Below are 27331 nucleotides of genomic sequence, written 5' to 3'. Positions count from 1 at the left end.
CCACGGGCCCTGCTCTGTGTGTGATGGGGTAGAGACATAACCTCCCCATCGGCCCTGCCCTGAGTGTGACAGTGGTGGCGCCCCAACCCCCCTGATGGGCCCTGCTCTGTGCGTGACAGGGGGTGGTGCCGCAACCTCCCCATCGACCCTGCCTTGAGTGTGACAGGGGGCGGGGGCCCAACCCCCCAATCGGCCCTACCCTGAGCGTGACTGAGGGTGGCATTGCAACCTCCCGATCCGCCCTGCTCTGTGCATGACGGGGCGGCGCCCCAACTCCCCAATCGGCCCTGCTCTGAGCCTGACCAGGGGCTGCACTTAGGGATTGGGCCTGCCCTCTGCCACCCGGGAGCAGGCCTAAGCCAGCAGGTCGTTATCTGCCGAGGGGTCCCAGACTGCGAGAGGGCACAGGCCGGGCTGGGGGACCCCCCTCCCCCCGCCCCCCGAGTGCACAAATTTTTGTGCACCGGGCCTCTAGTTTCTATATAACTGTGTGAAAAATACCTGAACATGTGAAAAGAACTTAAAGGTTAACATGTGAAATGAATATGATTTGTTTAGTTAACTTTGTTCAAAAGTCTTAAAAATAATCTTTCTTTGTTTTACTTATAAAATCTGAATATCATGCCCTGGCTAGTTTGGCTCAGTGGATAGAGCGTCAGCCTGCAGACTGTAGGGTCCCAGGTTTGATTCCCATCAAGGGCATGTAGCTTGGTTGCGGGCATATCCCCAGTAGGGGGCGTGCAGGAGGCTGCTGATCGACGTTTCTCTCTCATTGATGTTTCTAACTCTCTATCCCTCTCTCTTCCTCTCTGTAAAAAAATCAATAAAATATATTTTTAAAAAATCAGAATATCAGGCATGAAATACATGATCTGATGAAAATATATAAGGGAAAGCAAGGGAGTCTGGTGTGAATTTATTGGTTAGCAGTTACCATTGACTTACAAGGTAAAGTCATAGGACTTTAGACTTGGAAATGTCCTCTAAGGCAACCTGATTGAACTTCTCATTTCTCATTCGATAAATGAGAGTCAGAGAAATAAGTGATTTTCCCCCCTTAGGCTCCCATTAGTTGGTGAAAAAGCTGAGACTAGAATTCAATCAATATTTAACATCCAATCTAATTCTATTATACATTCCAATTCTTTAGCATTCTTTGTTTCTCACAAAGTAATCCGAGCATAACCTTCCAAATTTATTTCCTACTTCTTTTCAACACACTAAACAGGAATGTTTTTTCTCGCTTCTACATTATTCTAGCCTCTATGTTTCTTGGTCATAGTTCCTGTCTGCAAACATCACTCAACACTCCATCCTTACTCTAACCCCACACACACTCGTACTATGCTCCATTGCCCATTCATCTACTAGAAGTAATTAGAATACTTTTTCAAAATACATACTTAGAAAAAGACAAAGTGAATTTTAGTTTAAACTATTCTACTTGATTATTATACAACTTTGTACACCTACTCAGTTACTTCTCTGAATCTCTGTTTCATATGCTAATGAGAAAACAGTATTTTCTCTCAAACAGGAGAATTCATTGACATATGGAAAGTATTTTCTGATAGTCCTTGGCATACTGTGGCAAAGAATGAGCTATGTGACGATATAACACAGGCAAGAGTGTCACATCTTCTTTAAATGAAAAAAGTAAATACCCTACAGTATGTGGAGTGGTTGTAGGCTTCCACAAAATACATGTCACCTCTTATGGTGTTGAATCACAATTTAACCAGAAGAAATGAAATTCTTCCTGGTTTGTGAAATTCCCTGTCTATTTCTGATTCTGTTCCACAGTCATTCTATTGGTTCAAGTTGATTCCTTCAGACTTGTCTAACAAGTTCGGTATTAATCACATGGGATTTCCTCCTTTGACCTCAGCTCCTTCATGGATCACACATAATACATGACAGTCATTCATTTGAGTGAAAACCTCAGAGCAGCAAGAAAAAAGGACCTCTTCATTATTCAGCATTAAAATGTATAGGTAAGTACGTTTCTGACTCTGTAGTTTTAGAAGTTTTACTGTATCTTAGAGCATGTGAAAAACATACAGAAGCTTAAAATTTCGGGTTGTGTCTAGCAAGCTCCTAGTTACTTTTTTGGAAACTTCTTTAACACTCTTAGAAATTTTAAGATAATATGCTTGATATTGTTTAAATAAGATTCTTGGCTGCTTGACTACATTTTTTTTTATGAAATGAAAAAATCTAAAGAGATGGCTTGGTATTATGACAGCATATCTTTAAATAAGGAAGTGTTTTTGTTTTCTCATGTTCAATTTTTCAAAAAGTGATGGGTGTGAACATTAAATGAAATCAGTAAAAAAAAAACTCAGTTGTTTTAAATTTTTTTTAGGATTCTGTATTTTTACTCCTGTTGCAGTGTCATTACTAGCTATTAAATATGCAATGAATCCTGAAGTTTTCTTTAAGAAAGTAAAGACATTATTTGTCTACTTTTTATATACTTATGGCATCATTATTTTCAAGTAAATTCTTGTTGAAACTTAAGAAGAAAATAGTATTTATCTAGTTTTGTTTTCAGTTAATAAATATTTCCTTTTATACACTTTCACATAAAAAACAAGGTGTAGCCTAATCTAGTCAAACAGTACAGTCTCAAAATAATTATATAATTTGATGTTTCTGGTGTGGGCATCTATGAGTTTACAAATTGTTCCTTTTGTTTTTCCATGACAAAGAAAAATATGATACTGATGTGATTTTAAAAGGGGATAGGTCAAAGCATGAATAGTGTGTTGGCTATGTTAAGTGTAGTTGAGCTTATTTTAAATGTCCCAAATGTTAGAAAACTTAACCAAAATAAAAATTATTTTAATAATTAAATATATGTGCAGGGGATTATGAAATATACTAGTAAACTACCAGTCATAGAAGCAGTCATGGGGACATCAAATACAGCATAGGGAATATAGTCAATAATATTGTAATAACTATATATGGTGCTAAGTGGGTACTAGACTTATAGTGGTGATCACTTCATAAGGTATGGAAGTGTCTAATCATTATGTTGTATACCTGAAACTAATATAATATTGTATGTCAACTATAATTGAAAATAAATTTAAAAAAATAAATTAAAAATATATGTACAATAGTGTGCATTTAAATATATACATAAAAGAGTGAAAATTGGTAGCAGCCTAAGTTTCCACCAATAAACAATAATTAATAATTACCAGTAACATAAAGAAAATAATATCAATTATTTTATATTCATGCAATGGATATAGAGAATTCATGAAAATAAATCAAAATATATAAAGTAATTTATATACTGATTGGCTGGTTTTTATCAGAATAAAATAGAGTTATCATACCAAATTGATGAAATTTTGAAAATAACTTATGGATCCTTATTTATCAATTTGAAGACCTGTGACTGGGAAATAATTCCTTCTGGCAACATGAATAAAGAGCAGAATTTTCGGTGGGCAGGGGAGAGCATATTTAAATGGCTGAGGGTGTTAAAAAAAATAAACGTATTTTTGTTCTGATAATCTTACTTCTAAGTCAGTACATCTGCATGAGTTTAATATTGCAAGGAATGAATTAAAACTAAAATTTTCTTCTCTGCTGAAATATTCCAGAGAGCATAAAGAAACACAATTTTTAAAAATATCCCAAATTCCACTATTTCACAATTCCTCCATATGCTCTGAGGGAGCAGGGTATTCAAATAGGGTAAGAGAAGTGAAATGAAAACTAATTAATATTTTTTAGATCATTTTAAAGTAGTTTTAGGTAAATTTCCAAGTAATTCTGAGATCTCTTTGGTTGCGAATGGGCTCTCTTGGATGGTTTGATTACTTTTATGTATAAATTAAACTGTCAAACCCTTCCAGGTTGTCCTCTCCTAAAGGTTGCAGAGATGGTGTGTTTCTTTTTTTCCCATCTGTTCTTCCCTTCTCTGAAAAAGAAAACCTTATTACAGGGCCCAGGAACTTGGGCAGCTGTGTTATCATGATAGGATCATCATTCCTTTTAATCATCATTTCTTTCAAATCCTTGGATATTCCAGATGTCTTAGGTCCGTTAAGAGAGTGTCCACTAAATTACAATAAAAGTGTAAGATGATGTTTGGACAATAGGATGAAGATTTGGTGTAAATGGGCATATCTCAGCTTAGGAACAGAGAAGTCTTAGCAAGATTCCTCCCATCATAACACATCTTATTTCCATTTTCTTCCCTTTGTTTGTGCTCATAATACAATTAACTGACTACAGACATGCCAAAGACAGTCAGTCAGGTGCCCTGCCTCCTAACAGTCCAAGACAACAGGAAGCAAGGGGGGACATGGTTATCTGTCAAAAATGCATTTCAAACTCAATTCTAGTTTATAATTGTCTATTTTAACTTTAAAAAACCATGCTCAGCATTGCAAATAATTAGGCAAAGGATATATAACTTAATAAAAACTAGGCAAGTGTATTTAAGTAGTGCGTATAAAGTATAAGTTTTTGCCCACAAAATCCTCAAGGCCACATACTAAAACAGTTGCTGAATTTGGCCAGAATGTTTTACTAATGGTGGTGATAAAAAAATTTATATTATTTTTGGTTAACAAATGTTTTACTAATAAGGGAGTGGTGATGGAGTTATATAATACATAGGATGGTCAGCTGCAATCAGTCACTTAGGATAATATATTTTCCAGCAAATTCTCTCATGCTCACTATCAATTTGTCCTCCGGGATGCACTCCCAAGCTATTTTCTCAGAGATTTGTTACTTAACTTACTCTTATACCACTCCAACTCCTGAGATGACTATGGTTGACACCCCTAAAATAAAACATGAGGACAAGAATCAATATCTACTGTTTTAAGGAAACCTGACGATATCCAATCCAATTCCTTAAAAGGTGTTACTCAAACTTGGAGGATCTATTTCTTTTGAGTTTAAAAACAAAACAAAACACAAAAAAACTTGCCATTATTTAAGTTTTTCAAAGTATTCTTTAAGTCTAAATTTAGCGTGTGTTCATAATATGTAAAATAAAAGCAACATCCCAAACCTAAAACCATTGAATGAGTAACTATGACTCAATATTGATGGCTGCTGACTGATCAGGGTGATTGAAGCCTGGGTGGTTGTGACAATTTCTTAAAAGAATTTTATTGTATTGATTGACTCTTCCTTTTAGGAATGCCTTTTCTATGACACATGATGCTCTCTGATAGCATTTTACTCACAGTAAGACTTCTTTCAAACTTGGAGTCAATCCTTTTAAGCCCTGCCACTACTTTTTCAACTAAGTTTATGTAATATTCTAAATCCTTTGTTGTCATTTCAATAATCTTTTTAGCATCTTCACCAGAATTAGTTCCATCTCAAGAAACTACTTTCTCCACTCATACATAAGAAGTAACTCCTCATTCATTAAAGTTTTATCATGAGATTACAGCAATTCAGGCACATCTTCAGACTTTGCTTCCAATTCTAGTTCTGTTGCTATTTCCACCACATCTGCAGTTACTTCTTTCCTAAAGCCCTGAACCCCTCAAAGTCATCCATGTGAGTTGGAATCGACTTCTTCCAAAAGTCCAGAGAAGTGATTTTACCTCATGTCAAACAGCTTTTCTGATCACCTCAACAATTTTAACCCCAGTATGCATTCTGCTTCCCAAGATAAGATATATATCTGCATTTATTTTTTTCTGAGCTCTAAGGAATACATTCTACTGTGTAAAAAAATCAGTATCAGAGATCTTGAAACTACTCATATTTCTATGACACGAAATCATCCTGGACAGATGATATTGAGAACCACAACTCCTTCCTCCGCTTCTGTAGATGATCTGGGCAAGGAGCCAGTAGGATTAAATTCAGAAGAGGTTGAGTAAAGATGTTGTTTTAAAAAAATATATTAATGCAACTAAATATTACTCAAGAGTACTTAAAACAACTAACCTTGGGTTTGGTCCATGATTCATTAAAAGCCACTTTTCCCCCCCATAAGAACAATATCCTTTACTAGATATAGTTAAATAGAACTAACCATGATGAATACATATGGGATTCTGAATCTAGTCTTCATTTCTCTAGCTGTACTGAGAATAGTTCCAGGAAATTTCTGGATTGTCTATCATGCCATGCCTGTTAACTTATCCCATCCCGTCTATAAGGAAATGGTTTTCTTTTTTTAGATCCTTTACTAATAGATTTTTACTTCTTTAAGTTGTGCATTTAATTATGTTTTTCTTTCTTCTACCCCATCTTGCATAATACCTCCTTTCCTGTCTCCCTGCTCTCCTACCTAAGTAAACAATGTTTAAAAACTATTATATATCCTTCTATACAAATTAATCAGGATTGTTTCCTTGGCAGTGGTTAGAATCTTTTTTACATTTGAGTCTTTATGTCACAGTCAAATCAAATATTGGAAGATGAACACATTTGGGCAAAAAAATAATAATAATGCTGCTTGTGCTTCTCTGGAGTGTGATATACCAAATTTCCCACCTCAGTGGGACGCACTTTGTAGAGCCAATGAATGAAATATCCTGACACTTGCAGTTTAATACTACAAATCAGGTCACATTGAGCTGGGAGAAAGGACCCTTAAATCTGTTACTCATTTATTTTCTGTAAAAAGCAAACATGTATCTAGTTCTATATTAGAGTCAGTATATTTTGACAAAGTGATAAGTTAAGGTTTTGAACATTTCATACTAATCTTATAGTAGACAAGGATTGTTTATGTACTTGGATTTTAGAAAACAGAGAAGTCAGAGCCTTGAATAAAATCACTCTTTTGGCCCTGACCACTGTGGTTCAGTTAGTAGGAGCACCATCTCGTGCACCGAAAGGTTGCCTGGGCAGGTGGTCAGGGAACATGCCTAGGTTTTAGTTTGATCTCCAGTGGGGGCATGCACAAAGTCAGTTGATCGATGTTACTCTCATACAGCAATGTCTCTCTCTGTCTCTGTCTCTCTGTCTCTCTCTCTCTCTCTCTCTCTCTCTCAAATCAGTAAAACATATCTTTAGATGAGGATTTAAAAAATTTAAAAATCACTCTTTTTCATGGATCTGACCAGGATTATAAGCAATTCCAAATGCCTTACTTGAAACACTGCTCCACCAAAAATTAAAAAATGCAAATGAGTGAGAGGAATGTTATGTTAGAATTAGCTGCTCTAAATTGTGTAAGAAGTAAATCATTTTGCACTAACCGGTTTGGCTCAGCAGATAGAGCATCAGCCTGCGGACTCAAGGATCCCAGGTTTGATTCCAGTCAAGGGCATGTACCTTGGTTGCGGGCACATCCCCAGTGGGGAGTGTGCAGGAGGCAGCTGATCGATGTTTCTCTCTCATCAATGTTTCTAACTCTCTATCCCTCTCCCTTTCTCTCTGTAAAAAATCAATAAAATATATTTTTTTAAAAAGAAGTAAATCATTTCAAAACTCTGATGCTTTAACTATTATTTGTAACAAATGGCTTGCCATCAACAATAACACACCACTGTATCCCAATGCCTGAGAGAACTGTTTTCTAGAAAATGCCCTTGAAACTTGAACTGAACAGGTTATTGAGTCCTTTTCAGTTCTTGTGAGTTTAAGCCCACCCTCACAGACAATTCTTTGCAGAAAGCTTGATAATTTTGTTATTAGAGTAAATAATAATCATTAAAAGATAAATTTAATTTTCTTTAGCAGCTGCACTGAGATATGATTACATACCAAAAGTTCTCATGTTTAAGGGTATAATTAATTCAGTGCATTCTCACATATTTATAGAATTGTGCAACCATCACCGAAATACAAATTCAAAATATTTTCATCATTTCAATAGCTACAAAAATTAATTTCAAGTATTCATTTTCAAGAAGCATTCTGGCAATAAAGTATCAAATATCATAGTTAGATTGTCATTGGTATGGCTTTGTAATTTGAAGAAAGTTACCAAAATAATATTGGTGTCTTTAATTAAGAGTAAAGGAAAATAAATGAAGGGGAAGAATTTAAAAAATGGCAAAGGAGAAAGAAAACCAAGTTTTAAAACTAAATCCAGGGAGGAAAAAGTGCTATTTAGAGGAAAATGGACAAGGAAGCAAATCTTCATCTAAATAGTTTCTTGCTTTGTTAGTTTACTCTGAGCTCAATGGTCCTGTCAGTAGCTAACTTTTTAGAGCTCAGAAGGAAACTAACACTGAACAGCAGTGACCTCTAGAGTACATGCTGGCCTCTCCCTACCCTTAATTAGCAGATCAGTAACCTGTTCCAGGACTTTCTCTGTTACAGGCATTGGTATTGAAACACTAGGTACACATCTTTCAACAATGGTAGAGTCAACAAGGTATTGCTTTCATCACTTTGTGAATTTGGTGACTCCTAGAGAAATATACTTAAAATATCAGCATCATGAAGCTCCAAAATAAATATTTCCATCTTTCTGTTGTTTTCACATCACCTAGGTAGGCTGACCTTTGTAGAAGAGCCACCACCTACCATATTGACATTGTGCCCATTTGCACACTAACAAGGCTCTATAATCTCAATTATTGATGCAAGAACCCATCCTTTGGGCAAACTGTACAGTTCCAGCAAAGATAGCCTTCCTTCTAAAAGCAAGTATACTGTAAGTTTAGTAGTGCAGTAACCAGAATATAGCTCTAAGTCTTTAACTGACTCTTTGTCAGTCAGTAGTCTCCAGACATCTTCTATTAACAATTACTCAAAGCTACTTCTACAGTGCAAATCTCCTAACTCCAATTCTCTTTCCACATCCCCTTAAATGTCTTTTAATGAAAGAATTAAACACTGTGCTCAGTTTAAAGTCAATTGCCAAATCTTTTTTAAAATTTTTTTACATTTCTCATGATATTATTTTTAATTTACTTTTATTTTATTTTTTCCATCACCATGTAGCCCCTCTATGCCCTTTTCCAGCTCCACCCACCTTCTTCCCCTCCACAGTCTCAACACTGTTGTCCATATCTATGAGTTATCCCTCTTTTTTTTAATTTTTTGCTCAGGTAATCTCATATCATTTATTTCAAAAACATAACTGATATCAGAACAAAGGAAATCTCAAAAAGGAGAAATGATCATTTTTTAATTGAAAAAAATCAGCATCTGCCTTACTTTTTTGCAGAAGCATAAAGTGGACATTATTGACTATATTATAAAACTGGAAGTATTTTTCAATTTAGTAGGGTCCAAATAAATAAGATTTGATATATTATGATGAGGCTTAATCTATTTTTCTTCTTTAATAATTGTTTAATACACCTTTAAATATTAGAACCCAGTGAAATCTTTTAAAATCAAGTAATAATTGTTGTAAATCAACTTTAAATATATTTAATGTTATAACAACAATAAAATGGAGAAAATGCCCATGTATTTCCATATATAATAAAGATTTCTTCATGTTTATAACCAATTAGACAAAGTATGAATGGAGCATCACTAGGGAAGGCATTTATTTTTCTCCCAGCAGTAAAGGTAGATTTGCCCTGTTGTGGCCACACCCTCTCATGAGGTTGACTCTAGGACTTAGATCTGTTCAAAAGAGCCTGAGTCCCAGCAAAGGATAAACCTAAGCAGCTTATGAAACAATTGAGCCCATACTCCTAGCTTCATTGGCAGCAGGTTCTCATGAATCATCATCACTCCCAACTTAGTCATTACATATATACATATATACTTACATACATACATGCATACATATATTCATACTAGTCACTTGTTCATATCAACTTACAAATTTTGTGAGAAGAATTTCAATCCTACATTGGCTTTCCCTACAAGTAGCAGGTTACCAAATTTCGACACATCATTACAGGACTGCTATACACAGTTGTATAGTTTGTGCAATATACAAAAATGGATAATTCAGGAGAAGATTGGAAGCAGATATGTAGCCTAAGCTCTGTGCCAAATTTTCTGTCCCAGAGTAGAGCTGAATGCAGCCTGAGGAGCACCCTTTTATAATTGGCTCTGTCTGCCAGAGAAGTTGCCTTTTCCTAATTTTCACAAAAGCATTCTAGCATGGGTCCCTCACCACTTGCTTAGCCTCTGTATCCTCAGGAAGGATAAAGTAATTTATATCATCAGGAAATATAAGCTTATTTATATGCTACCCAAGATAAAAAATAAACTGAAAGTAAACCATTGAATATTTTAAAATGTCATGTAGTGTATTCCAAAGGTACACACACATATAGTGTTGCATGCTTGTGATTCAAGGACAGGATTATTTTCTTTGTCTAATTACAGTTGACATACAATATTATATTAGTTTTAGGGGTACAACATAGTGATTAGACATTTATATAACTTACAAAGTGATCACACTGATAAGTCTAGTACCCATCTGACACCTTACATAGTTATTAAGATATTATTGACTATATTCCCTATGTCATCTATTACAAAGGATAGGATTCTTATCTTCCATATAAGCCCAGAGTTTTCAGAATGTATAATTTAATAAAACAAATAAGAAGTCTTAAACCTGTGGCACTGACTGCCAACATCCAGTCGTACAATCCTAATGAATCCTGTGTCTCTTTCCTTGTACAGTGTACTCAAGCTTACCAAGTTGATAAACTAAGTCGATATCAACTAAGATGACATCAAGTTAATCAACAAAAAAATTTTAGAAATAAGTAAAAGTATTGGATTGATTCAGTGAGAAAATAGGTCATTTTCACCCATCTCAAGTTCAACCAGAAAAGCTACTCCACTTTCTTCTGTTTATTATTGACCTTCCAAATAAGACCTTATTTAAAGTGCTCCTCAAACTTAAAAAAAAATTAAATCATTGAATTGGATCATCTCTACTGCCTGCCCAGTGGTAACCACTTAGAGTTAATGAAACTGACTAAAATAGAATTTGTCCCTTCACTTTGGAACCATTTTCATATTCTTCATAAGTCCAATGCTTCAATATATAATGTAAACACGCATATTAAAATGTATGTGTTTGCATATTCTATAATAAAAGGTTTGTACAAATATTTTTGGACTTTCCATCTCTTAGCATCAAGGGTAATGTAGTGTGATAGAAATTAGTAACAACGACATGATAATTAACAAAAAACCTCCTCCCATCTGATGTGGACATTTTTCCAGTTTGAGCTTGACAGACCTGGATTCACATTCCAGCTCTGTCACTTCCTAGCTGAGTAGCTAAGCCTCTATTTCATCATCTATAAACCAGAGTTATTTACCAGGATTAAGTTAAATGATGTAGAAAAACTCAATCCAGTGCCAAATACATGGTAAGCACTAAATAGATTATTCTCCTATCTGTACTTTGTCAGTATTCAAAACAAGAATGGATAGCATACAATTGTATTTAAAGTCCCTCCAAACTACAGTACAATTATTTTTAAACTCATCTCCACAGTCTCATCCATCAGTTTTTCCATAAACAAAGCCCCATATGGACTCATAATGGGTATTGTGCTAAGGACAGGACGTATCCATGCATCTCTACCTTTCATGAGCTACAGCCTAGATGTGGGCCCAGGCCATACAATCATTGTTTACCACATGAAGGGATAAGGACTATAATAGAGAAATTCATTGGGCATATGAGATCAGATAAGGAGCAGTGAGATCACAAGAAGGGAAAAGAAAGATGCTTGAATTATTTTAAGAATAACATGAGAATTCGCCAGGTGTCTGACTGGGGATAAGTGGGCAGATGAGTATGTGGCAGAAGATAAGACTCCAGAGGTGACTGTAATGGACTTTAAATGCCATGTGGAAGGTTTGGATGCCATCCTGAGGATCATGAAAAGCTATAGATAAATTTCAAATGAGGTAGGGGAAGGGGAGAGTGTTAAAACCTAAGATTTAATTTTTTTAAAAAAAATCCCTTGAAAGATTTTAAAAGGTTGATTGGAAAGAAACAAAAATCTTAGATTCAATCTAGATCCCTTTTTCTACATCTCATAAGTGAATCATAAGCAAATCTTCCATGGTCTAAATTTAAAATATATCCAGACTCTGACCACTTATCACTACCTCCAATGCAACCACCATTGTGTATGCTTCCATTATCTCTCCTATCAATCACTGAATGATTTCCCAAATCATCTCCCACTCCATCCCCAGCCCACTATTCTTCTGCACCTCCCAGAGTGAGCCTATTAAAGAAATAGATCTGATGTCATTCCTTTGCTCAAAACCCTCAAAGACTGTCTTTTTCAGAATAAAGACCAAAACCCTTACATACAAAGCCCCAAATGATCTCCTCTCACCTGCCGACACCCTACTCTTGCCTTTCTCACTTTATCTCCCTCTGATGTATCCTCACCCCTAACTTGCTCACTTCACTTCAGCCCAGAACCATTGCTTTGTGAGTCAAAATTCAGACAGTGGCCCTAGCTGGTTTGGCTCAGTGCATAAGCCTGGGGACTGAAGGGTCCCGGGTTCTATTCTGGCGAAAAGGCACATGCCTGGGTTGCCGGCTCGATCCCCAGTAGGGGGCGTGCAGGAGGCAGCCGATCCATGATTCTCTCTCATCGTTGATGTTTCTCTCTCCCTCTCCCTTCCTCTCTGAAATCAATAAAAATATATTTTAAAAAATGTAGACAGTGTCTGGAACACATTTTCTCTAATAGTTTACAAAGTAAATATTGTCCACAATTGAGTTTGTGTTGTCATAAGCTTTAAAGCCAGCCACTTACAAAGGTTTAAGGACAAACCGCACTAAAAAAAGAGCAGACATTTTTTTCAGCTATTTTCTATAGGGTGGAACAATCCATTCTTATGCAATTAAATATGGCTTGTGAGATTAAGATAATTTGAGCTCCACGCCCTTTGTTTACTGAGTCATATGCCTCATGATGCTTTTCAGTCATTGAATTTAAGATGTTTTCTATGAACTGAAGCAAAGTCGGCTCTAATGTCATTCCCATGGGAGGCTCATCCAAGCTAAAGCATGTGCTGACTCCAGCCTTTATGTTTTGGTTTTCTGGGGTTTGGACCTCCAACTTAAACTTTGTTTTTCAGTACTTCTCTCTTCACATCCATAAATCTTGACATGTTCGCCTCTGGAAATAGTTAATCCCTGGTTGAGGAGGAAGCCCAATCCATTTGAAATTTATTTAGATTTTTAGGTTTACCCTTGCCTCCAGTGCTGTCTCCTTTTGGCTCTCCTACTGCTGGGCAGCCACTAATATTCACTGAACTCACAAATACCAAACACTATGTGCATTGGTGATCGCTTGTCATTGACAGGACAATCCCATAAAGTAACAGGAGTAAATAGGATCAAAAGTCAACAAATGTCAAAGTGCCAATTTTCTCCAAACTTGGAAATTACCACTAGTGGTTCCTAAACATTGGACTCTGGACCAGTGTCAGTGAGCATCAGTTTCACTAGTAGAGCAAAATGAACAAATAGGAGCACTGGAGTAAAAAGACATCCTAGAACTAAAGTCTAATTATTCATCATCTTTTTTAATCATTCTGAGATTATGTCCTTCCTACTTTTACATATTTCAATGCCCTTCTACTAAATGATAATATTTGAGCATGGTCAATTTTTTAAAATATATTTTTTATTGATTTCAAAGAGGAAGGGAGAGAAAGAGAGAGAGAGAGAGAGAGAGAGAGAGAGAGAGAGAGAAACATCCATGATGAGAATCATTGATTGGCTGCCTCCTGCATGCCCCCTAATGGGGATTGAGCCTCAAACCCGGGCATGTGCCCTGACTTGGAATCGAACCATGACCTCCTGATTCATAGATTGATGCTCAACTGGGGAGCCACACTGGCCTGGCCAGAGGCATGGTCAATTTTTAATGTGTTTATTCAACAAAATTGCAAGTTAGCAATTCTATGTCCACCTCCAATAATCTGACATGTTACTAGTCCCAGGGCCATAACATATGATATGCAGGGGGTACATTGCAAAATGCCAGGAGGTACCCTTCCATAAGTCTGTGAGTTGGGCAGAGCCCAGACACCACTAGGCAACCCTGCTGTGAAACCTATAAATGTCTGGGAATATCTGACCTCAGAGCATTCCCTTCACACGTAGACCAGAATGTTGGCAAAACAAATGGAAAAAAATGAAAGTCAGACTATATTCTGACTAAATGTAAAATACTTTCAGCTCAGTAAAAATCTTAAAATTTGAAACATGGCCAGGTGTTAACACATACAACAAATATTTATAAATATCATAAATATTTATGAATCACTTATGTATGCCAGGCACCCTACAGAAGTGTCGGAAACATAGCATGAATACCATCTTTACTTTCAAGGTGCTCACAGCCTAGTGAATAACTGATTTAACTAGAAATATAACTAACATAACCTTACTGACCTTCAAAACAGCCTTATGAGGCTGGTATGATTATTCCTATTTTTCAGGTAAAGGAAGTCTCAGATAAATAACAGTATGATCACCAATCAAACAAGGGATAGAACAGGAATTCACACTCAGCTCTTCTGACGACCTCCCCAGTATGAGTGTGTGTGCAGTGAGAGGAAGGCAGTATAAAAGATAGTACCTGGGCTATATGCCTAATGCAATATCAGATACTATTGGATTACATTGCAGTTGACAGATTCATGAGAAAAAGGAATAAATCACACAAATCCTCTGCTGGTGGTGCAATTCTAATTCATTTTGGGAGCTTGCTACTCTCCTGGACCTCAGCTCTCGGCCTCTGGCCACATGCCCATTTTTATAATAAGGATAATATAACAGTGAAAAATGCTACTGTTCTGACTCCGTCCATCCTTGCCCCACTCAAAATGATCTCTTTCTATACAATCCTGAGGATGGTGCTCAGGTGAGGGAGATTACTATAGTAAGTGTCCCACATAGGGTCCTGGAAGAAGTTATAGCAAAACAGAGAACAATTTGGTTTTTATTCTTGAGAATTTCATCAACTGGAAGAAGGGAAAACAACTGCAAACCATAGGTTAGATTTCCTTATTCTTCTAGCAACTACATGTCAACAACATGCTGAAAAATTTTTGAAAGAAAAACCATTAAGGAGAATGTTGTCCAGGTCAGGATTATTTCCAGGACTAAATTCCCATCAAGAATCACTTGGTTTTCAGCCCAGCCAGCCTGGCTCAATAGTTGAGCATCAACCTATGAATCAGGAGGTCACGGTTCGACTCCCAGTCAGGTCAAGTGCCCGGGTTGCAGGCTTGATCCTCAGTGTGGGACATGCAGGAGGCAGCTAACTAATGGTTCTCTCTCATCATTGATGTTTCTCTCTCTCTCTCTCTCTCTCTCTCTCTCTCTCTCCCCCCCCTTCCTCTCTAAAATCAATTAAAAATATATATATAAAAAGAATCACTTGGTTTTTCATAAATAGAACCATGTGCAAGCTAATAGGTTTAAGAAGACAGAATATGATCATGAGCACTAAAATAATAGCTTCTCTGCATGAAATAAGTAGCCTGTGATGTTTTTCTCTTGTTCAAAGGCCAGCACGGGTGCCATCGACCTCAAGATTCCTGAATCCATATGTAGTGCTTTTTGTTGTTATCGCAGTGGTGTTAATCCTGGCAGTGACGATAGGTCTACTGATCCACTTTTTAGCTTTTGGTAAGTACCAGAAGATTAAAAGAGCCACTTTTCAGTCTAAATAACTAAATACACTTTCAGATTAAAAACTGGGCTTTCCTTGAAATCTTACCATTTGCACAAAATGGATGAACATAAAGGGTATTATGCTAAGTGAAATAAATTAGATAAAGACAAATACCATATGATTTCACTTATATACTGAACCTAAAGGATGAAATAAATGAACAAACAAAACAGAAACAGACTCAAAGATACAGAGAACAAACTGATGGTTGCAAATTGGTAGTTACAAAATAGTCACAGGGGATGTAAAGTTCAGCATCTTGAATATAGTCAACATATTGTAATAACTATGTGTGGTATCAGGTAGGTACTTGAATTATCAGGAGGATCACTTTGTAAATTATATAATTGACTAACTATTATGCTGTATACCTGAAACTAATATTTTAAAAATTTTGGCCTTCTTTAATTGCCACTTTTAGTTCCTAATATAAGATAATTATATTTTTTGCTTATAATCTCCTAACTATATATTTTTTTCTATATTTTCCCTCAATCTATATATTTTTCTCTTCTATTTTGGCCTTTTTTAGTCTAATAAACATTATTACCCAGGCAAAAGTATTATAGCCAAAGGAAAAAAATTTCCTGGTACTTTTCTAATACTAGAATTTGCCTATTTTGATTTTTCATTAATACCATGATTCTCTTTTCATTTAATAACCTGATAAAACTAGAGGCCTAATGCACGAAATTTGTGCAAGGGCCTTGGTTTCAGCCCCCTCCCTCTGCTGCAGCGGCCGGGGCCTCTGCTGCCTCTGCCTCGGCCCCCACCTGCTGCGGCTTTGTCTGGAAGGAAGGATGTCCGGTCTAATTAGCATTTATGCTTTGATTATTATAGATTGTAAAAACAAAATGTTCTAAAGAACTTAAAGTTTCAAAAATAGATACAGAGGCAAAGAAGTGGCTCAGGGGAGGTCAATGGAGGGAAAAAAGGAGACATATATACTACTATTTGTAATACTTTAAACAAAATAAAATAACCTTAAGTGTCAATCCTAAAATTTGGATGTACCTAAGTATTTGTTAATTTATAATCTGTCTTCTGAAAACACAATCTTACTAGCAGCGGTCCCTCCCCCCACCAGCCGGCCCCGATTGTCCCCAACCACCGGCCAGACGGAGGGACCCCACCCGTGCACGAATTTGTGCACCTGGCCTCTAGTTTTATTATAAATACATTTATATTAAGTTTAAAGTATTCTTTCATTTAATAGAAGCAAAATTTTTAAATTATGTAATATAGCCTCCCATAGTTCTGAATAAACTAAAGATTAAAGTACTTAGTAATGTGCTTTTTCTTTGTTTTACAGATAAAAAATCTTACTTTTACTCTAGCAGCTTTGAAATCCCAAATGTTACATATAACGATAAGTTAAATTCACCAGCTACACAAGAGTATAGAAATTTGAGTGGAAGAATTGAATCTGCGGTAAGTTAATATTATCTCTGTTCTTTATTCCATCATAAAAAAATATGATAATAAACCTATTATTTTGTAATACATTTGCAATTGCTAGGTGCTCTACATATTTTTCTCTCTTCAAAGGTAAAAGATGTGTTTCTGCTTTTTCTAAGTTAATCTGCTAGTATACTAATTCTTATCCACATTTTCTTAAGTCATGCCTGAAAAGTGTTAGAAGGGGCAGGATTATTAAAACACAGATTTCTGGGCCCTAATGTCAGAGTTTCTGATTCAGTGCATCTGGAGTGGGCCCAACAATTTGCATTTCTAACAAGTTCTCAGGTGATGCTGATGCTAGTGATCCAAGGACCATACTTTGGGAACCACTGAGTAAATCCACAATAAAAGCTATCATGGCTGGGGGACTGAATCATCCACTTGTCTAACACATTTTTCCCATGGATGGAAACCTTACTGGGGGCAAAAGTATGAGACAACTGCTTGGTGAGCATGGAATTAGAGCAAGGGACATTAGGTATATTATTTCAATGTTTAATAAGATCAGAATAAATATCAGAATTAGAATGATTTGGGAAGAGAATCTATATCAGGAGGTAGATGTAGGATTAACATTGAGAACATCAGTTTATTGTCAGGAATGGGAACCTCCTGTTCCTACAATAAACATTTATTAAACATTAATCCTGCAAAACATTGTGAACATATAAAAAATGGATAGTGGGCCCTGCCCTGGTGGAGCTAAGTCTAACATGAAAGATTAAACAAATCTAAAAATACTTATGATACAAGATATATACTGTAATGGGTACATGACATGAGAGCATGGCAAACATGAGTTTGTGGTGAGAGGATAAATTACATTCAGTCACGGAGATCAGAGGTGGCTTCTTATATAGATGACTTCTCAGGTTGTCTGTAAAGATGAGTAAGTCGCACAACAATCAAAATATAAGCCAAGGCACAGAGGGGAGAAGGTGCTAGCTAACAACTTTGGACTTTATTTTCTAGGCAAAAAGTCTTCAGTAGGAGGTAGCAGGATGGGAACAGGATTCAACAGATTTGTGTTCAGAAATGTAAAAATTAGATTATGAAGAGAAGAGCCTGTATAATAAGACTATTTAGAAGGCCATAACAATGGTCCAGAAAAAATCCAAAAGTCAAGAGCTTGAATTTGGGAATATTACAGAAAATATGGAAATGCAGATAAAACTTCTACCTTCTATCTTAGCAACCCTTCTCCCCAACTTACTACTTTCTCTTCCCAATCTGTTATGAGAAAGCAACAAAAATATTTAGTTATATCATTTATATCATGAGATTCCATTATTTGGACTTCAAGCCAATGGACATTCCTAAATTTCTTGAAGAAGCTACTATGGATATACATTTCAGGAGGCCAGTTACTCATAATGAAGTTTTCACATCCACACAAAGATATCTTGAAATGCCTCAGCTGTGTACTTAGCTCAATGAAGGAAGCAAACTGCAAAGTGAGTTTTGAGTAGACCCCCAGCTTCATCATATGGAATGGAACCCCATTATTTGTCATTACAGTAAGATGCTAGAGAAGTCCTCAGCCTTCAGGAGGTCACTCCGTCCCTGACAGACAGACCAGGTATGTTAGCTCAGCTCATCCTTAGTAGAGCATATGTAAAATTGCAAAAGGCTAATTTGAAGAGAAATGGCATAATAAAGCAAAACATATGTTCAACAATTTAAAAACTAGGAACTAAATTAATTTTTTAAAAGCCCTACCAGCACATTTGGAAGATATTCACTAAGTCTTCAGAACATATTACCCAATGACAAAAAAAATTATTAAATTAAACATTATTAATATAAAATTCTTAAATATTTCCTAATTTAAGCTTGTTATTCTTATTCTCAAAGAATGTTTTTAAAGTAAATCATTATATATACCTTGTTATCAAAATCAAAGTATTTTAGTACTATCTCTTGTTAGAAAGATAATATACAAACATGTAGAAAATTCAGAGTATTCAAGAAATATAAAGAAATAAAATCTCAACATGCATAAAATCTCAACACTCATATATATCTACTATTAACATTTTGATGTTCCAGGTACCTTTCTATGCAGATGGCATACATCATACATCCCAGACACATATAATTATCTGTCAGTGGAATCAGACTATACATGCTAATTTATCTACTTTTCTCTCAAAAATATGTTATAGAAATAAATATCAATAAATTTAGAAATGTACCATTTCCAATAACTAAGTAGTATTATAGTGTGTAGATATATAATATTTTATATAACCAGCCCTTTATTGGCAGTTTTAAATTGTTCCCAGTTTTTCACTATTATATTCAACATCCTGATGACCACCCTTGTTCACACATCCTCGCACATTTGCATGATCATATATTGGGTATATAGCACCAGACATAGAGTTATCAGAGTATGGGATCTATGCATTTTAAAAAAATTTTTCTAGAGATTTTCAAATGTTTTCTTTGTTTTTACTGAAGATTTTATTGTAGAAGCTCCCTCCCTACCTTCCTGCTGGTCGCCATTTTTCCCCGGTGTGTAGAAGCATTTTAGATTTACAGAAAAGTTATAAAGATAATATGGAATTGCCTTATACATCACACCCAGCTTCCTCTGTCATTACCACTGACATACAATAGTACATTTGTTACAATTAATGAACCAATGTTGATACATTGGTATTAACCAAGATCCTTATTTTATTTAATTTCCTTCATTTTTACTTAACGTACTTTTCTGTTGTGTTCCCAAATCCCAACTTTGAATACGATATTACGTTTAGTTCTCATGTCTCCTTAGGCTCTTGTAAACGAGGACAATTCCTCAGATTTTTTTTTTTGCTTTTTATAACCTTGCCAGCTTTGAGGAGTACTGACCAGGTATTTTATAGAATGTCCCACAATTGAGGTTTTTCTGAGGTTTTTTCTCATGGTTAAACAAGGATTATGGGTTTGGGGGATGAAGACCACAGAGGAAAAGAGTCATGTTCCTTACATCATATGAAGGGGGTGCATATTAGCAACATGACTTTTCACTGTTGACCTTGATCACCTGGCTGAAGTAGTATTTGTCAGGTCTCTACACTAAAGTTACTCCCTCCCTTTTCCAAAACATTATGTGCAAACCACACACTAAGAATAAGGAAGTGAAGGGTTATGCTTTGAATATTTGAATATTTAAAATACTTCTATTTGTTTGTTTTCCCCATGTATGTGTTTATTCAAGCACCTCTTATACCAATAGAGAGTAGTTTATGTATTTTAAACATTTATCTTAATTTCTAGATTGCACTCCAGAGGGCCCCAGTTTACATTCTCACCAGTGGTATATAAGTATACACACGTGTGCTTATTTCTCCACAGCATTAACACTAGGCATTGTAAATCTTTTTCATTGTTGCCAATAAGAAAAAAGCAATATGTCATTATTTTGATTTGCATTTCTTTGATGACTAGTATAATTTAACCTGCCTTCATCTATTAATAAGTCATTTTTATTATTTTATTTATGAATTTCCTGGTCATGAGAGTGCCCATTTTATTATTAACTAGAGGCCCAGTGCACAAATTTGTGCACGGGTGGTCCCTCTGGGTGGCCTGCAGGGATTGGTGGAAACCCACAGTCCAACGCCGCCTGGGAGAGGCTCGTGCTGCCACAGCAGCACTTGCCAGCCATGAGCCCTGCATCTGGTTCCCTCCCAAGGGGAGTGGCCTGTGGGAACAAGCTGAAACCAGCTCTCCAACATCCCCTGAGGGGTCACGGATTGGGAGTGGGTGCAAGGCAGGCTGAGGGACCTTACCAGTGCAAGATCGGGCTGGGGAGGGACTGTGGGAGGGCTTTAGGGTGTGTCCAGCCCATCTTGCTCAGTCCTGATTGGCCGGACCCCAGCAGCAAGCTAACCTACCTGTCAGAGCATCTGCCCCCTGGTGGTCAGTGCACGTCATAGCGACTGGTTGACCAGTTGACTTTCTTCCCCCTGGTGGTCAGTGCACGTCATAGTGAGTTGTTGAGCAGCCTTAGCATACATTAGCATATTATACTTTGATTGGTTGTTTAGTTGTTCTGCCATTCGGTCTATTTACATACCGCCCTTTTATTATATAGGATTATTATATAGGATGAAGCATTTGTCCTTTTTACATAATCTTGGGGGGGGGGCTTTCTTTATTAGAATATTAAAATTTATCTATCATTCATGTTGCATATATTTTCCTGATATGGGATTTGACTTTCAACCTTGTTTATAATGTAGGATTTTTTTATGCCCAATAGGTTCAGTATTTTTATGTAGCTAAAATTATCAATCATTTTAATGATTTCTTACTTTGATGCCAAGTTAAACATGTCTTTCTCCACTCCAAATATTCTAACATGTTCACTCACATTTCCTTTTTTGTACTTTAATTATTTCAGTTTTTGTAATTTTATCTTCGATTCATCTGAAATTTATTTTATAGTAAGATAGAGATACAGTTTTTTCCCAAGAAATAGCTAGGTGGTGGTACCAAAACTATGTGTTAAATAGTGTAATTGATTTATTTGTCATGCTACCTTTATCATACACTAAATTCTTCCTTTTATTTTTCTGTATTCTACTCCCTACCACTGATTAATCTTGCCTCACAGTACCAAACTACTTAGAGTACTATGGCTTTAGAATCTATTTAAACACCTGTCAAAGCAAGATCTCCTGTGAAATTTTTCTGATGTATGATTTTGGTAATCTTATACATTTATCCTTCTGTAAAAACACATAAAACATTTAAAACATAACATGAATAATACTTTAAAATTGTGCTTTATAGTTTATATAGCACTTTGACATATATTATCTAACCTTTAACTCATAACAGCCATATGAATTAATAAATCATTTTTATAGGCTAGTAAGCAAAGGTTGTGAGATTAAGAAACATCAAAGGCCATTCAACTGGAAAGTTGTAGAACCAGAATTTAAACCAAGGTCTCCTGACCACAAATCCAAGAATCATATAATTTCCCATTGGTAACATCAGTACCCTCATTATCCTTGTCCCATAGACAGCATTGTTCTACTTAATGAGCAGTGAACTAGTCCTGGAACCTTCTATTATATTAAGCAATTCACTTTGCTTTTCTGGTTCTGTTTACTCATAAGTAAAATAAATTTGTTGGGATGATTTTTATAGTACTTTCTAATACAAAAAGCCTATGATTTTGTGATTTCCATGAGAGATATTTGTGCCACCCACTCACCTGTTTTTCTTATCCTACCTTTCTGGCCACTCCTCTATGTCCTTTACAAGCTCATGCTCCTCTACATGGCCATTTAATGTTGAATTCCCCAAGGCTTTGGCCTATTCCCTCCTCTCTTCTCACACTGTTTTCTATCTCTAGATAATCTCATCTATGAGCATGACTTCAACCAAAATATATACTAGTGACTCACTCTATCTCCAGCCCAGACTTTTCTTTTGTACTTCAGACCTTTTCACCCATTTGCCAGCTTGATATCTCTACTTGACATTTTTTAAAAAAATATATCAAATATATTATGTCCCAAAACCAAATATATGATCTTTTCATGCCATCCTAGCCTTCTTCTAATAATCCTAGCCACATTAATGATAATGTCATTTATTCAGTTTTTCAAACCAAAAACTTAGAATTCACCCTTGACATACTGCTCTCTGTCATTCCAAATATCAAATTCATTACCAATTCTTGTAGGTTTTATCCCACATTATTTTTCAAATCCATTCATATCTCTCCTTCTGTGCTACCACCACACGCATCCAAGCCATCACCTCTACTCTAGAGTACTAAAATAGCACCATAACTAATTGGCATTATTTCTTCCCTAAGAAATAACACAGCCAGAGATACTGTTCTCAAATTGCAATCTGATTATATTTTCCTCTTACTTAAAAAATGTCAGTGACTTCCCATTATTTAAGATAATGCTGCATGGTCTGGCCTTTCCTATCACCCTAGGCCCTTTGCTCTCTATGCTGCATGCTCACACTGGCCTTCTTTTATTCTTTAAACACAACCTATTTGTTCCCACTGCAGAACTTTGCATGTGCCATTCACTCCACCTGTGAAGTTTTCCATCCTCTTCAACCAGCTAACTTAGAAAATGCTAGTCTCATGCTTAAAAATGTTCAAGGCCTCTCTAGAAAAGAAATTACCATTTTGTCAAACAGCTGGCTGGTTTGACATCTGCCTACAGAAATGGATATTGAAAAAGTAAAATACAAGATGGTGTAATAGAGATTGCATAAACTTTACAATGTAAAGAATTGGCTTCAAAATCTGGCTTACTGTAGCATTCAGCATGCTACTTTATTCCCCTACCTTCATCTTTTCATATCCAACTCCACCTTGGTGCAACCTCACAGTATAAAGGAGTGGAATCCACTCTCAATTACAAAACCTTACTATATCTGACCTTGCAATTTGGGGGAACTGTTCCAGTCCTAGAACCACTCCTCGTTCACTGTAAAGCTAAACTTCAAGAGGGCCATCCTTGCTGGGACTGAGCAATGATTCAGGGAGATAGCTAAGGGCAGGTCAGGAAATTACCAACTGATGCTAAAAATACCTGATGCTTACATATTAATTAGAAATATCAAGGAAAAGACTGCCTTTTGCTTTTTTCTCCCCTTCTCTTCAAGATCTCCATTGCTACCCATTTTAATCTGGTTTTAACTTTTAAAAGCAGTTGTTAAAAGGATTACACAATATAAGCTGTACCAGTGGACTTCCCTAATGTTGGCTTGCCACCAAATCACATAACACGGTCTCTCATTGAGTAAAGCATCTAGTGTATTTAGAATGTCTTCTGGTGAAACACATCTTATCCGCTATCATCTTTGTGCAATAAATGAAAAAAATGGGCCTGCATCAAAAGGTTATATAACCTGCCTAAATCAATCCCATGTGTTCTGAAATGGAATGGAACTAAACTGAGCTGAACTAGTTACTCAGTCCCTATTATCTCATTTACATAAGTCTCATGTTGCGAGGTTGGGAGCAAAGATTAAGGAGAAGAACTGTAATTACAGAGGGTTTCCTCCCCCCTTTATTTCTACAGATTACTACAACATTCAAAAAATCAGATTTAAGAAATCAGTTCATCCGAGCTCATGTTGTCAAACTGAGGTAAGTGGAACAATATCAAAAAGTATGGAAACTTGGATGCAATTTGGCCCATTTGACTTTTATTCACAGCATGAATAATGAATGAAACTTTCACAGAATTCAATGCAATATTATGAGAATAGTATCATAAGAAGTTTAAAAAACAATGCCAAAACAAAAACAAAACATGTCAGATATGACCTATTTACCTACTAATATAAATAACTACATTTAATTTTTGGTAGGAAAAAGAGGAAGGGGTGGAGAGAGATTTGGGTGAAGTTATGGTAACAGGGCTGTCCTGTTGTATAAATCCAGTGGATACCATTCACAATGCAGTCTATGTAAACAGGGTCCCCTGGAGTTATGCAGTGCTGTGGTCCTGGCCTTATACATCCAAGATCAGAACACTACAGCCAACATCAAAAGTGGCTTTGGGTTTTTGTTTGCCTGGAATGCTGTAATATAAAGATGCTATGGCAAATGCAAGCATGTCTGTCATGAATTAATAACAGCAGGAGTAGCAGCATGCATGCTAGCTATTTGCCATTCCTGCCTTAATTGAATGTGTACCTATTTACATGATGTGATACGACAAGCATTCACAACTAAAATAGTCACCCTTCACTAACCCTACCACAAATGCCTCAAATGCCCACATTGCTCAATTCTACAAACAACGTGCAAACATCTTTGAAAGAAGAATGATTCTGTTCTTTCTCAAATACTAATACTACAAGAAAATTAATTTTTCTTATTCTCTGTAGAGTCACCTAATAAGAAGCCATGGAGATAGAGCTCTGGACAGATAAATTTTGTTGAGAGTTAGAGGAGTGGGCAGAATCCATGAAAAAAGTATTTTCCAAAATGCACTTCAGTGCACATTTGCCTTAGTACCTTCTTGTGAAAGTCTCTGTACTATCCACCAGCTCTCAAAACATGTAGGACTGAATGAGCTATCTGTATTTTCTGTCCCTTTATTCACTTACCCTTAGCTGAACCTATTTCCAAATCTGAACCTATCATCTCTCCTTCACCAAATGTTACTCTTCTAGTGTTGCATACCTCTATTAATGGTAAAAGCTTTAACCTAGTTGCTCAAGAAAGAAATATGAGTCATTTTTAATTTGTCTTTCCTTCAATCCACATTATGTATGTATTTATATATGTATATACTTATGTGTGTATATATGTGTGTATATATATTTTTAATACATATATAAATAAAATGTCTCAAAGAGACATATATGTATTTTAATACATATATGTATTAAAAAACTTACTAAACCTTCCTTTATCTGACTTCTTCCTACCATCTTCATCTCTGATCTTATCTTTTACTACTTTCCACTCTGTTCTTTACTCCACTAGACTTCTTTCAGTTCTTCACTCTTCTTAACTCAGACCTTTATATAAGCTATTCCCTCTGCCTTAAATACACACACACACGCGCGCCCACACACACACACACACACACACACACACACACACACTTTTCCCCTATCCCTTCTGTATTAAAATATAGTGTGTTAATGGAGAATTTGAGCTACAGAAAGCAAACACATCAGGAAATGATTACCCTTGAAAAGCCAGTTTTTATTCACAATTCCCAAGATGAAGTGACATGACTCTTTGACAGGGTTGTTATGAAGATCAAATAAATTATTAAGTATAAAACACTGTCCTGTGTGAGCAGCTACTTACATGTTTATCTTTCACTAAGGATCCCTCTCCTTTGAATTGCACATTTATATATTTTCTACTTTTTCTCTTGTTGGTCTTTTCCTTACTGATTTGTAGAAGTTCCGTATTTATAGTAGGTACCAATCATTTGTCACTTTCTGAGTTGCAAATAGATTCTCCCTGTCTGTGGCAGAAAATTATCATAATTATCCATTTTTAAAAATATCTTTATGGTTTTCAGGCAAAAAGGCAGCGCTGTGATGGCAGATACTATTATGAAATTTAAATTCTCTAGAAATAACAATGCAGCATCAATGAAAAGCAGAATTGAGTCTGTTTTACATCAAATACTGAATAAGTTTGGAAACTTGGAAATAAACCCTCCGACTGATGTAGCAGGCAAGTACCTTGTTTTTTTACCATTTTATTTCAATATATCCTTCAATGTAACTAACCCATGTTTTAAATTAATGAGAAACTGGCCTTTTTTCCCCCTGGAATTAAACTTTGTGAAAACAATATATTATGAAGCTAGGTACAATATATAGCCCTCTATATGAAACATTTTAAAGTTTAAAGAATCATTTAGAATTCATATAGTAAATTTTATTTATTAAAAATTCTTTATTAATTTTCCCTTTCAATACTCCTTATGAGGAATGTTGTCAGGTGTTCAATTGTATGTATGTTACAGGAATGGTAAATAGCTTCTTAAAGTCAGAGACCCATTTAATGACCCCACTCAGAACAGAGCATGCAGCTGTAAGATTTCTAGTAAATACTTGTAGAATAAAGAAGGAAATTAGGAAATTTAGCAATATCTTTATAATCTTTCTGAAAATTATCTCTACTTCTGCCTTTCTTGAATCTATGTCTATTTTCTTCATCCCAATTGCTACCTCTCTAGTTCAAGCCAACATCATCTCTCATTTGAACTTTTGCACCAGACTTCATACTGCTCTGCTTATATATTTTTCTTGGCCCCTTCCAATCTATTTTCTACAAACTCATTAAGGAAATGTTTTACAATACAAATGATTTTGCTTACAAGCCTCCCCCAGCTTCCCACAAAACACACACACACACACACACCTTTAAGTGGAATACCATATTTTCTGGTTTGCCCAGGACAGTCTCAGTTCATGCCAGTTATCCCAAGAACCATGATAATTATTGCCCCCTAAATGTCCTGGTTTGGACAATAAAGGATATAGCCACTTCATCTAAAGCACTGCATGATTTGGTTCATACTTACCCCTCCAGCCTCGTATTATACCACTCTCATCCTCATTCTGGCCACACTTTCATTTTCCCCAACTGCCAGGCTCCTCTCTTCCTGCTTCAGGGCCTTTGCACGCATTGCTCCCATTTGTTATAATACTCCCTAGATCGGCCCCTGAGCATCTGTCAGTTTTCATCAGAATTATTATTTTCTAATGTAAACCTTTTCTAACTTCCGTTACTCAAC

At 36.0% G+C, this 27331-nt stretch overlaps 1 protein-coding gene across 1 annotated transcript in view; it reads left to right on the top strand.

The window, feature by feature from the left end:
* Positions 1-1910: 1910 nt before the first annotated feature.
* TMPRSS11D (transmembrane protease, serine 11D) overlaps positions 1911-27331 on the top strand; it is a 44262-nt gene continuing 18841 nt past the window's right edge. Inside the window, exons 1-5 of the mRNA XM_014541791.1 lie at positions 1911-1994; positions 15447-15568; positions 16927-17045; positions 24134-24201; positions 26105-26262. Of these exons, the coding sequence (XP_014397277.1) occupies positions 1987-1994; positions 15447-15568; positions 16927-17045; positions 24134-24201; positions 26105-26262 (475 nt within the window). The 5' untranslated portion in view covers positions 1911-1986. The remainder of the gene's footprint in view (positions 1995-15446; positions 15569-16926; positions 17046-24133; positions 24202-26104; positions 26263-27331) is intronic.

The sequence above is a fragment of the Myotis brandtii genome, unplaced genomic scaffold (assembly GCF_000412655.1).
Source record: "Myotis brandtii unplaced genomic scaffold, ASM41265v1 scaffold28, whole genome shotgun sequence".
NCBI lineage: Eukaryota > Metazoa > Chordata > Mammalia > Chiroptera > Vespertilionidae > Myotis > Myotis brandtii.
The sequence above is the reverse complement of the archived record's forward strand: the minus strand, read 5'-3'. Positions and strand labels throughout refer to the sequence as shown.